Source organism: Leptidea sinapis, chromosome 32, assembly GCF_905404315.1.
Source record: "Leptidea sinapis chromosome 32, ilLepSina1.1, whole genome shotgun sequence".
NCBI classification, from domain to species: domain Eukaryota; kingdom Metazoa; phylum Arthropoda; class Insecta; order Lepidoptera; family Pieridae; genus Leptidea; species Leptidea sinapis.
In genome coordinates this window covers 3110608-3124623 of record NC_066296.1, presented here as the reverse complement: position 1 = coordinate 3124623, position 14016 = coordinate 3110608, and the positions used below count along the sequence as shown (strand labels likewise).

General features: G+C 35.0%; 1 protein-coding gene across 1 annotated transcript in view; it reads right to left on the bottom strand.

Moving 5' to 3' along the window:
- LOC126974553 (plasma kallikrein) overlaps positions 1-14016 on the bottom strand; it is a 44291-nt gene that overhangs the window by 6905 nt on the left and 23370 nt on the right. Inside the window, exons 2-4 of the mRNA XM_050822084.1 lie at positions 8212-8321; positions 3989-4095; positions 1123-1262 (exon numbers count right to left, since the gene is read on the bottom strand). Of these exons, the coding sequence (XP_050678041.1) occupies positions 1123-1262; positions 3989-4095; positions 8212-8321 (357 nt within the window). The remainder of the gene's footprint in view (positions 1-1122; positions 1263-3988; positions 4096-8211; positions 8322-14016) is intronic.

Below are 14016 nucleotides of genomic sequence, written 5' to 3'. Positions count from 1 at the left end.
TTCTATCTTTGATTGTAGTATGCCAGAGATTTTATTAAGAAACTACATTTAATATTACTGATTATATCTTTGATTGTAGTATGCCAAAAATTTTATACATGGAATTTCAATGCGTAGGAATTTTTTTCCACGCACAATCAAATTATTGAATGAGCATCCTTGTGCGGTGTTTTTAGGACAATACGAAATGGTCACCCTTTTTTAAGAAGCCGGCACGCCACTTTGATTCCTCTGTTGTTGGAACAGAATATGGGCGGAAGTGATGACTTAACATCACGTGACCCGTACGATCGAGTGTCCTTCTTTTGAATAGCAAAAAAGTCTTGATTCTTCTCATTTGCTGCACTAACTTGATGTGTTTATTTTTGATAAGCCATTTTGATAGTCGGTATTTATGGGTGCGCTCATATAACATGTACAACGAACTCTGGCTTTACAAAGATTCTTTCTGGAAGCAGTGGTTACACATCAGCTGACCCACAAGCTTTTTTGTGCTCCTTTTAAATATTAAATGGCTTACGATGATATTGCTACTTACAACTACATAGGAGTTACAAATACTTCTTCTCGTGGTTGTCAATAAGTTTTAATAGGGGCAGATGCAATCATCTAATATTTAAAAGCGCATTGGCACTTAACAATTTTCATCATCTGTCCTGTTAAAAATCTTTCAAGTACACTCATCTCATACAGAAGATTTGATCTCGTCGGCCCATCGCTTAGGTGACCATTGGCGGGTTTTAATGCCTTCCACTTTAGGCATTAGATCACGCCTTCCACAGATTAGGGTCTTTAAAAAACTGTTTTTTTTTTATGAAAATAAGGGACGAGACGAGCAGAACGTTCAGCTCATGGTAATTGATACGCCCTACCCATAACAATGCAGTGCCGCTCAGGATTCTTGAGAAACCCAAAAGTTCTGAGCGGCACTACAATTGTGCGCGTCACCTTGAGACAAGATGTTAAGTCTAATTTGCCCAGTAATTTCACTGGCTACGGAGCCCTTCAGATAGTGTCGTGGTACCCATAATCTAGCCGGCCTCCTGTGCAAAGGAGCCTCCCACTAATATAAAACACCTTAATATTGGTGTTAATCCAAGTGATTTTCATTTATTGTCTCACCAATATCATGCTGGTAGTTGTGGAAGCGATGATGAAGGATAATCCGCTCCACAGGAAGGTATGCGCCTTTTTGCTCAGCCCGGTCCCATTCTCCGAGCACTGCGGTCCATAGTGCTGGTACTGGCAAGTTGAACAGCTCGCTGGAAATAAAATTTTACGGGTTTATGTAACAGGCAGATAAATACGTAACCAAAGCACCTTACCCCATGTAATGGCATACTTTTTTTTATGTAAAAGGAGGACAAACGAGCGTACGGGTCTGGTGTTAAGTGATCTCCGCCGTCCACATTCTTTTGCAATGCGGGAGGATCAAGGAGCGTTGTCGGCACGCGCTTCTTTTTTAAAGTACCCATATCGTATCGTCCCAGAAACACCGCAGAAGGAAGCTCATTTCACAGCTTTTTTGGATATAATATATTGTACATGTGCACTTGTAAAAATATTTCGGGAACAAATCTGACAACATTTTTCTTATTAATCAAAGTAGTGGCTGTGATTATTCCATAATTTAATCCGAGACCAACAGAAAAGTCCATTACATTATATATATGTGTTCACCTGTCGATAATATTGCTACTTACAGGAACACGATTTTTGGACTTTGTGTTACAATTTTAGAGATTAACATGTGTATTCTGTGTTGGTGGACCTTGAATAAATAAATATCATTATGTTATATACGTAATTGATACGCCCTGCACATAACAATACAGTGCCGCTCAGGATTCTTGAGAAACCGAAAAATTCTAAACGGCACTACAATTGCGCTCGTCACTTTGAGATATAAGATGTTAAGTCTCATTTGCCCAGTAATTAAACTAGATACGGCGCCCTTCAGACCGAAACACAATAATGTTTACACATTGCTTACCGGCCGAAATAGGCACCGTTGTGGTACCCATAATCTAGCCGGCATCCTGTACAAAGGAGCCTCCCAAAGGCAAAAATAATCTGGGAACCTTTAAATGCTTTTTGAAAATGTCAATTAACAAGTGGTATCTTCTTCAGCAGTGATCTGTTTTGTTTCGTACGAGAATTGTTGGATTCGCTGCAACTAGGATATGTCTGAGTATTGCTTCACTTCTTTCCTCATGTAAGCCAGTTTGGCCACCTCTTCTTATTCAAATTAAACTCACGAAGTTTAAAACATAATATATTATTGATATTCACGAGTGCATTTTTTTGACGCATGTGAAAAAAAAACTTGCTTCTTTGTTTGTTTTTGTATACATTATAGCTACCACACAACAGGTAAAATAAATGTCTTTAAATTGTTGTGCGATAGCTAAAAGGTAAAAGACATTCATTTTATCAAAATTCCTTTTTTTATTTTTGATGTCATTTCTTATTTACTAGATACTACTACCGCTTCGGAAACAAGTGGCGCTCTGAGAGAGAAGAAGCGGTGCAAGAAACTCTCCCAGCATTGTTTTTTGCGCTCTTTTTAATGAATTATACAATATTATACTGTCATTGGTATTGCTTATATAGCACACAGAAGTCATTAAAAGTCCATCGCATACGGTAATTACGCTGGCGTAGCAGCTTAAAAATTTTAAGTTGAATCTCCAAGGAAATCCCGTTGCAGAACATAATACCAGGCAGCGCCATGATGCCTCGGAATAAGAAAGATCTAGTAGACTTTAATGTTACCTATGCTTTATGGCTCAATAGCGTGTGCATAATCAATATATTTATTTTTTCTTCCTCTTCTCATTATGCCCTGTGTCCGCGAAGTATGTATGTAAGATATATACAACTTTCAACAATAAATCACTGACTGAAACTATAATGATATTTAGTATAGTAATATTATCTAAGTATTTTAAATTATAAATGTATTTATTTGTCGTGCTGCGAAACATGGTGCCAACTGTTAGAATCATGGCACCCGTTCGATGACATCATGCAAACTTGAAGTACCTAGAGTAAACAATTACTTTGGCGATAGAACTTTAAAGAAAAGCCATACCATATCTGCTTAATAGTTTGCCAGAGGACATGTGACGGGAACCAAACAAAAATAAATTTAAAAAACTATTGAATTATTAGATATTTATTGGTATTGTATGAGACTCGCTCGATCCTGTAGACAAATTGTGTAAACAGTTTAACAGGACTTTGCATTATTTTAAGAAGAAACAGTATGCTTATAATAAAAAAAACTTTAAATTAGAGTCGAGTATACTTAGTGGGCCTCCGATTGGCTAAAGTGATCGCACTGCTCCTAAATGTTGTTTTCATATTTCTTTTTAAATTCCACTAGGTCTGTATTAAATATTCTTTATTATGGTTATTATGTATTATTCAAACAAAACAAATCTTATAACTATATTTACAATGCTACGACTACATAAAATTAAAACTATTATTAAGTGGAGGCGTACCAAGAATACTGGCAGCATTACCGCGTTGGATAGCAAGGCTGATCCGTTGACCGAAATAGCTGCCAGTGCTTGGGTTTCCAGTAGCCTTATCGAGGCGCGAAGATAGTATTTTGAACATTCTCCGCGCCTCTGGGCCCCACGGGCAGTCGAAGCAGCAGCCCCAGCACCAACTGACGTAACTTGGACATGAGAAGGAGAAAGAGTGTCGACGCAAGTAGCGTCCCATACCAGCGCCCTTCCCCGTGCCCAAGCCACCAGCGTTATTCCATCAGGAAATTCTTTATTATTGTTACACATTATGTTGAAATTACTTATTTCATTAAAGGTTCCTTTTTTAATGTTATAAATTTTGACCTAATATGTCCTGCAGTGTATGCTGCTAATAAAGTTTATTATTATTATTACTATAGAAGAAAACATCATGAAGAAGGGAAACAAGTAAGAGAACGAGATACCAGAGATCCAGATAATATAATTACTTATGTATGCAGTGTGCGGTGGTTAGGAGCCACAGTGGATGGATCAGGACTCCGCCGCACCAGTGACCGATCAGTCCGTAGTTTGGGTGCAGCAGTTGAAGGGATACCTGCAACAATTACATTTATTTGTTCATATTTTAATATTTATATTTAAGAGTGTTTCCTGTGCACCCGATGAAATACTCCACATATCTAGTCATCTTTCAAAATAAAAGGTAAAGGAAATGGATACATATCAGCGGAAAATTGTCCACTGCTGAACAAAAGGCCTCCTCCAAATATCTCCACGACGACCGGTCTTGCGCTGCCCTCATCCAACATATTCACACGATCTTGATCATCGGTCCATCTTGTGGGGAGGCTACTAAAACTGCGTCTGAGTTCAGTACGTTGTCGCCATTCGAGGACTTTACTGCCCCAACGGCCATCTGTCTATGTAACTATGTGCCCTGCCCACTGCCACTTCAGTTTCTTTTGTTCTCCTATGGATCTTCTCATTTCTGATTCGATCTCGCAGGGAAACTCCGATCATAGCCCTCTCCATAGCCCTCTGAGCGACCATGTGCTTTCTCATAAGGCCCATAGTTAGCGACCACGTCTGCGTACCGTAAGCCATCACTGGCAACACACACTGGTTGAAAACCCATATATACATATTGGAAAAAACTGTACTTCGGGAATGCCGGCAGAAGTGAAAACTTGAACATTAATTTTGTGCATTTTTGGAATGGTAAGGGAAAAATTTCGCATGAATTGCTTTATTTATCAGTATAAAGGTTTTAGTATTTATGTAATTAAATACAATATTTATTTATTGAGCTATCGTAACAAAAATGACAATTTATATTACATAACAAAATTTAACACTTCATAACACTACAATTTGTTTACATTTAAAAGTTTAACTCTCAGAAAATTGTCTTACTGTCTAACGAATATTCGATCAGGCCACGTGTCCTGACGCGAGTTTAACATTTTATACCCATCCCAAGAAAAGTGCTCTACGCCGCTAAAGGAGTTTTCACTTCAAAAAGGCCAACAAACAATTGCGATTTCAAGGTATAGTTAAAATCACAATATAAAACCATTACAATATATATTTCTACACTGCTTAATGATCAAAACCCGGGCGCCTTAAAGAAAATTTGGTAATAGGTACCTTCTCTTGGATTCAAAAATATTTACTGTGTTCCGAAGTTCAATCATGTCATGTATCGAAATCATGCTAACTATCTAGGACCTTCAATATATAACCAAGTAAATAATAAAATAAAAATTGCGGACCTCTCTTCTTACAAAGTAAGTAAGTACGAGAGTGGCTTTTACAGTTCAGCTATGATGAAACCAAAACCGAGAAAATTATTAACTCAAAATTAATATAACTTTATATATTTAATTATGAATATTTGTTTATAACTATTTGCTTTATCTATTATTATTTAATTTTATACATTTCTTATTATAAAATAGGTATGCTTTAAAGTTAGATAAATATTGTTTAAGAGTCAGTCTTAGTTATATTTCATTAATTTTTAACATTAAATAAAATTACATAGCAGACGGTAATTACTGGTTGGCTCTGCACAGGGTTTCCTAGTGAGCCATCCAGAGGAATTTAATTTAAAGGTGCCTCTTTGTTTCAGTTTTTGAGACTGAGACTGTAAATTTATAGTAGGCATGAAGAACAATGTATTTAATTATAATAAATAAATAAATGAAAATGAAATGAAATTGTTTCGTTGAAAAAAGTGAATAAAGAGTTTCATGTGCGTTCTCAATTTAAACGTACGGGCTCAACTTTATACGAACATCTTTATGAGAAACGGTGAAGACTTCATCTATCTAAGTGGTGCCGGATTCGCCCTTGAAGGATTTCGTAGCAGCAAGTAACATAATATTAAAGTTATATAGGAAGGAAAATGATATTAAATTATTTAAATGGAAAAGGCAAAAAATCTTTCCTCAAAATTATACAGTGCAAATGAGCTCTCATCATTAATTATATGCATTAAAAAAAACTACTTACCAGATATCGTACAAACCAATTGGCGGTGAAAGATTGCATGGTAATGTACATCATAATATTATATTTTTTTTAGTTGTATCATTCTCTTATTTTAGAAGTTACAGGGGTACACACATTTTACCACTTTGGAAATGTCTTTCGCGCAAACTGTTCAGTTTAGAAAAAAAATATATTAAAAACCTCATAATTTTTAAAGACCTATCCATAGATAATCCACACGTATGGGTTCGATAAAAAAAAATTGAGTTTCAGTTCTAAATATGTCCAGTTGGCATCATCAAATTCAAATAATTTGATTTAAAATAGAATTTGTGCAAAGTTGCGTCCTTTTGATAAAAAGAGTTGAGTAGCTGTTAAATTCAGTAAATTTAAAGAAAAACGTTCTATTGATTCAAATAAAGCCTACTTGAAAATATTATTGTACGCATTTGAGTTTGAAATAGGCACTTGTAGGCCAACAAACCAACAAGACTCTAATTTTACGTAAAATAGAAGTGTTATTAGGAACATTACTAGATTTACGTTTCTCATAGGCCACGGGCCACTTTCTACAGATTATCTAGTAATTTACCACATGAATGCCCTAGGAGTTTAGAAACAAAAGGAAAATAAGAGGGGCACGACTAAATTATTAGAATAAGTTTAATAAGTACCTAATTATAAAGAAGTATTGGTCAATATGGATAATATCAAGATGGACCGACGATCCGGTCAAGATCGCCTAATCACTAATACATTGGATGAAAGTGGCGCTGGACCGATTGTCGTGGAGATCTTTGTCCTGCAGTGGACGTCTTCCGGCCTATGATGATGATGATCAAGATTGGTCGATATTCGATGCATAATTGGTAAAGAATATATCTCGAGCCGTCGACACTAGATCAACTAGTAGTTCCACAAATAAGACATAGGCAATTTATTGCACACATTAATGAGCTTAAAATAGTGGGAAGATTGGCAATAAAAGCCGATCTATAATGTAATTTACGTCAAGACTCTCGGGGCTCATGCAGGTACAAACCGTTTCGGAATTATATCATCGTTAAAAATAGTCACTTATAATAATAATAATATATAATATTGACACACTTTTCACACAAATTATCTTGCCACAAGTTAAGCATATATAGCCTATGTTATAAGGTTACAAGACAATGATATATTTAATACAATATACTTACTTAAACATACATAAATACATTTAAACATCCATGACTCGGAAACAAACATCCATATTCATCATATAAATGCTTGCACCTACCGGGATTCGAACCCGGGACCTATAGCTTAGTAGGTAGGATCGCTAACCACTCGGCTATGCAGGTCGTCTTATATTCAACTTTTTCTCAAAATTCAAGGGTTTTATTCTTAAATAACTCTCTATTCTTATAAATAAAATACTATAATTATAACACAACCTTATATTAATATTTCCATCTGTAAAGCCACGTTCCTCTAGTTTTTCCTGTATGTGTATATTTTAATCACTAAATAATTTTCATAAATTTAGTTATATTATTTTGAATATTACTAGCTTTTAGTCGCGACTTCATCTGCTTGCTATTGCATTTATAATATTTTTATATACTCACTTTGCTAGTAATATACATACAAACTACTGTAGTCAATACATTTTTATGATTTACTAACTATGGAATTCGGACTCTTTCATCCTCAGACATGTCTTAATTTTAAAAACGCTAGAACAAATATTTATTTATTTCTTATCAAGTGCTTAAATATAAATTTTAATGGTGTTATCTTCGATTGTGATAAACTTTTATACAAACTTCCACTCCAATTTCAACCCAAGCATTTTAATCCGGAGAAAGGAAGCCTATATTCTTTCCCAAACTATTGTCCGTCTCTGTACTGTTCGTTGTATGTGGAAAGGCCTGACCATAGACTATTATTATTGTAAAAGTTGGCTATATACAACATACTGTTACGGCTAACATACTAATAAAATTAAAATATTTTTATTCAAATTAGAATATGAAATAACTTACTGAAAGTCAAAAACTAACACCTGTTCGAAAAATTTCTCAGACCTGAGAAGAACGGGCGCAAGAAACTCAACTCTTTTTTTCTATCGAAGGCTAGATAAATAGCGAAGTATTAAATTTAATGATGAAATTATTAATATTCTTATATTTTTTGTACACAGTACCTTTATAAAAAACTAATAATATCTGACCTGCCAAGGCCACGCTCCCCTCTTGGACTCTCTACCCTTGATGATGCGGAGCTGACTGGCAGATCTCTCGCGAGGCTGCCTGTTATGTCTCCTTAATGGAACTCCACATTCTGAAAGAAACAAGACGACTTATTAGTACGGATATCTGATAATACGAAATCTTTTTAATTATTTCAAAATGATGGTGCTAATCTACGAAAATAGTTATTTAGATACTATTTGAAATCCTATTTTGTTTATTATTTATATTAGAATTTAGTAAAACAAAACAACTCTTATTTACAATATTATGATTACGCTAAATTAAAACTATCATTACGGGGAAGTGTGCCAAGAATACTGGCAACATATCCATGTTGGATAGCTAGGCTGATCCGTTGACCGAAATAGTTATCAGTGCTTGCGTTTCCAGTAGCCTTATTGAAGCGTGAAGATAGGACTTTGTACATTCTCCGCGCCTCTGGGTCCCACGGGCCAAATGTCTCGACACCAAACGGCACATAGATGTAAGACTCATTGAGACTGACATATTTGCGAGGTTTGCTGTCTTCGGCATTCGAAGCAGTAGCCCCAGCACCAACTGGACATGAAAAGGAGCCAGAGTGTCGACGCAAGTCGCGTCCACACCAGCGCCCTTCCCCGTGCTCAACTCACCAGGGTCATTCCATCAGAACGCTTGTCATCGCGGCGGATATTAAATACCATTTAACTGTAAAACAGCTGTTATATTAAGAGCGGCAAATGCCCTGCGGATTACTTGATTAACGCTGGCGTGACGACTGATAGGCCGTATATTTTAGGCAGGCCGTATTTAGCTATATTGCTAACAATATAGAATAACAAAGTATCGAAGGCAAATTATTACATATCGAGTGTGCACACGAACCATCGCACAGAATTTTACACTATATGTTACTTTATAACCACCTCAACAAAACTTTTAATTTGTAATTTTGTAACTATCCATTTTTTTTTATTTGTTGTTATGGTGGCGGTTGTTATCTGATATCTGCTACAGCTTATGATATAATATAACGCCATGGCAGATTCAGGGGCACGGACAGCAACTTTGTAATTGGTTTCCCGTAGGTTGTGGAGCCCTTAAACGGATGATAAACTAAACACTGTACAACAAGGTACTTGTGAAGGTATGGTGAACCAGACCAACGGAGAAATGTGAGGGTTCCTACAGCATCCTAAGTTATTAATAGTCTCGATGTTACTAGTGTAAAGTTATATAAGATATAATATAAAAACCATCTAATCTTCATTCAGCTTTTTCTTAAAATCAGGAAAGAGGCTATGCGTTTAACAGAAACAAGAGGAACAAACATAAACTTGTTATGACTACTACTCGGTTAAGTCACTCGCCTTATAATCGAGTAAGTCTTTTATTGAGCGATGTATATGCTTTTACAACATGACCCCAGCAAATTTACAAAACAAATGTAATATTACACAAAATATAAAAAAAAAACATAAATTATTTTCTTAATGATACCACGGACTCGGAAAGGAGCGAATACCCTCAGGCAACTGAAGTATAAAAGTTTATTATTTTATATGGTATATTATTGTAATCATCTATATATATATATATACTAGCTGCCCCGACTGACGTTGTTCTATTGATAATAAAAATAAATACTGTTTTATACGAATATTTCTAAACATTTACATATTTTCACAATTATTTCGTAAGAAACGCTCCCTGTTGTTATAATGAAATCGTTTCACGCAGGAACTGTCAAACCGTGCGTCACTAAATTCTCTCATAGAAAATATGTCCATACAAAACAAATATTGAAAATAAAAATAATTATGGGTACCAAATCGAAATAAAAACTATCCTAAAATCCGTTCATTAGTTTAGGAGTCCATCGCGGACAAACAACGTGTCACGTAATTTATATATATTAAGATGTACATATATATATATTTCGCATTCCAACATTCCTTCATTAATTTATTTCCTTTTAAAAAGCGGGCAGGGAACGGCTAGTAATTTTATAATAATATGCCCGTTGAGTTTCTTGCGCCCATTCTTCTCAGGCCTGAGGCACACTTTTTCGAACGGATAGTAGTTTTTGACGTTCAATTTTTTTTCGAATTTAATTCCTGTTTTGAATAAAAATATTTGAATTTGAATAATAAGATCTCACGAATATGAAATTCAACATAGTATTGATTGTATACTTATCTATATGACACTGGTATTATTGTGTTACTTAAAAAACAATAACAACCTGGAAACATATTGTATAAAGGCAGGAACTAGCAGGATGAAGCTATCATCAGAACAAACCCGTGTACCGTGACATTCGCGTGTCTGTCTGTACTTCCGTACATTCACAAACGATTTAATTGACCGCTTCAGTATCGATGCGATGAATAATGATTTCCTCACATTTTTTTTAAAGCTTCATTTTCCTTTTCTTTATCATAACGAGAGTCTTATAGTATACAAACGAGTCACCTAATTGTATGTAATCATCGAGGCCAGTAGCTACTCACATCACGTTGTCAACATTATAAAGCGTTGATTAACCTAATGCCACTTCTCCACAATCGGCGATTAAAGGCGATTACACGCGAGGAAAATCGGTTTTTTCACTTCGAGTTCACCGAGCATCGTCTATAATCCGGCGGGAGGCTCCTTTGCACAGGATGCCGGCTGGATTATGGGTACCACAGCGGCGGCTATTACTGCCGTGAAGCAGTAAGGCATGACAGTGTTACGGTCTGAAGGACGCCGTAGCTAGTGAAATTACTGGGCAAATAAGACTTATCATCTTATGTCTCAAGGTGACGAGCGCAGTTGTAGTGCCGCTCAGATTTTTTCCCTTATTTTCATAAAAAAAAAGAAAAAATATATACTTTTCGGCGTTTCGGGCATGCATCAAAGGGAGTTCGCGTGTAGTTGCATGCGCGAACCCGTTCATCAACATCGTCGATCATTCATTCAATGGACAGTAAGTCAAGACAGTAACTAGGATTACATAATAAGATAAATTTACTTGGATAGGTATATTTACTTTGTTCTATTAAGATTAATGCGAAAACACCACCATCTTCTCTTCAAAATTTGTTTTTCACAACTTTTCGTTAATTGACAAAATTATTTTATACTGAAGTTAAACTAATGATAGCAGCAGCTATAAACTCCTCATCCATCTTGAAGGACTGCCGCTCAATAAATAATCACGGACGATCGTATGGACTGTGGATGCTTACACGATGATCAACGATTAACTTGCCGATGACAGACGAACATTCAAGTAACGATCATCGCCGATAGTAGAGAGGAGGCTTTACATGTAAATAATAGAATCAGTATCGTATTCGGACTACTATTTGTCTTTATTCTGCGGTGAAGGTCAATGGTTCTACTATTATAGGGCCAACGACGCTTTTAGAAAAAAACTATGATTTTTTTAAAGTTATTTCTAATAACCAACTTCAAACAATAGTATAGGTTTCAAAGTATGTTTGTTGCTCTTTACATATTGTAATTGAAATGATTTGTAAAACGATGTAAATCATGAATTTAAAGAGTGGCAATGAAATTCTTGTTGCTTCTTCTCATTAGCTCAACCCTTTACGAAGTAGCAGTAGATTAAATAAGAAAACATTTTTTTGACATTCATAAGTTTCACTCCCGTGACCTACATGAATAAAGGGAATTTTATATGAAGCAATGTGTTTATTTTATGTTTGTAATCTCAGAATTCAATCGTATTAAGGACACATTTGTGGTTTATTTTTATTCATTAGGATATGTTTCTAGATCGATTTTATTATGCAAAAACTTCAGATAATAGAATCTATGAGTAATTAGACTCTTCAAATATTATAGGATAACCAAATTATATTACAGCGTTTATGGTTCATTCTTGAATTAAGAAGAAACAACATTCTTAAGGCAACACTAAATGCCAGCGACCTTGAGCGATATGAGTTCACGGCTGCCGGCCCGCCATCTATGTAACAAAGCCAATATTTTCAAAATTCTTGCATTTAAAACAGTTTACATGTTTACAATCCTCTTTATTCACTACTAATCTGAATAAATTAACCTACACAAAAAAGTACAAGCTATCAGAATAACTTTTCTGAGAGAAGTACCAAAAAATGCGTCACGCCATGCCAAAAAACTTGTTTAACTTCAAAGAAAAGTGGTAGTTCAAAAAGGCTCGGCAGTGTTAACTATAACCAACAGCAAGATTTAGCAATCTACAAATAAGACTAAAGGATATGTGTAACAGGATTAAGTAGTGTTCATAGCTCGAAATGCTATACTTTCACCATAAAACTTGTCTAAAAACACCATGTTTGCGTGTTTTCTGCTTACTCTTCGCCTATTCAAAGTATCACTATGGGATGTGCTTTTGCAGCAGAAATTATCAATTTCTATTGCATTTTCTTCAATGGCTAAGGCCTGTCATATCTGGTGGTTTTCACCACAGTTTCCACAACTCATTTTTTGTTGAACTATTACTAGGTCCTTCAAGAAGAATCATTAAGTATCATCAAGAATTTCATTAATAACTGCCGTTAGACATTATTAACTTTATTTACTTAAATCGGCTATCCTCACGATTTTAAATGTTTGTTAACATTATTTTAGAATTCCTTAAAATATTTGTTTTGAACGGTAAATTAAGGATTGGTCTCCGCTGTGCTTCAACTACATACTCATAACGCAGACGTAGTCGCAAAGTCCGGCAACTATTACAACGCCCAAGTAGGCGTACTCGAGCCAGTGTGACGTTGACGTGCCACATATTCTGTTAAACTTTGCTAATAATTGAAACTAAGATGCCGTCTTTCGTAGTAAAATATTGTAAAAATAATTTCTACAAAAAAATAAGAAACACACTGCCACTCAATAAATGATCACGGACGATCGTGTGGATACTTACACGATGATCAACGCTTAACTTGCCGATGAAAGACGATCATACAAGCAACGATCATCGCCGATAGTGGAGAGGAAGCTTTACATGTAAATAATAGAATCACATAATATCATCATTAAGTATTTTCAATGTAAAATAACACGAAGCGTATGTTACAAATTTTGAAAGATGCCATTGAGTGTCAAGATAACACGCACACAAACATTAATTACAAGTTGCCGTAATAAAAACGCTTTTCTTCCTAGGTAGTGCGGTATCTACTTGGAGCGCAGCGGGGACCAATCCTTATATAAGTTTTGTACCTTTTCTGGGGTCATGTTGTACAAGCATACATATTACATATACATCGCCCATCAAAAGACTTGCTAACTCGACTTATCCGAATAGTAGGCATAACAAGTTTCTGTTTCTTCCTGGTGCTAATATCCTGAATATCAACTTCTAGAAAATTTGCTACTTTGCCTATGAACATACATAAAATTATTAAAATAATATAGTAATCAGAGGCAACAATTAAAATGTTTATTTCTTTAAATTTTTCCCTAATACTTGTTGCATAATTTTTAGTACTACATACATAATATAAATTATACAGACACTTCATTAAATCTTCACCATACATAATTTGCACTTTATTTCAATTATACATTTAATACAATTAAATTACAGATATTATTACGAAGATTTAAATGTTATTACTTATTTTAATCTTATCTTTATTAATAACAAGTAACGTTTATTCGAATTTGGTATTTGAAAATGGGAAGCTTAATCAATTACATGATATATACACTACGTGAATATATTAAGACTAATCTTTATTTATATATTTTTTAATTATTTATTAGAGTTCTCTCTTAGTTTTCATATATAGAAAATTGTTATG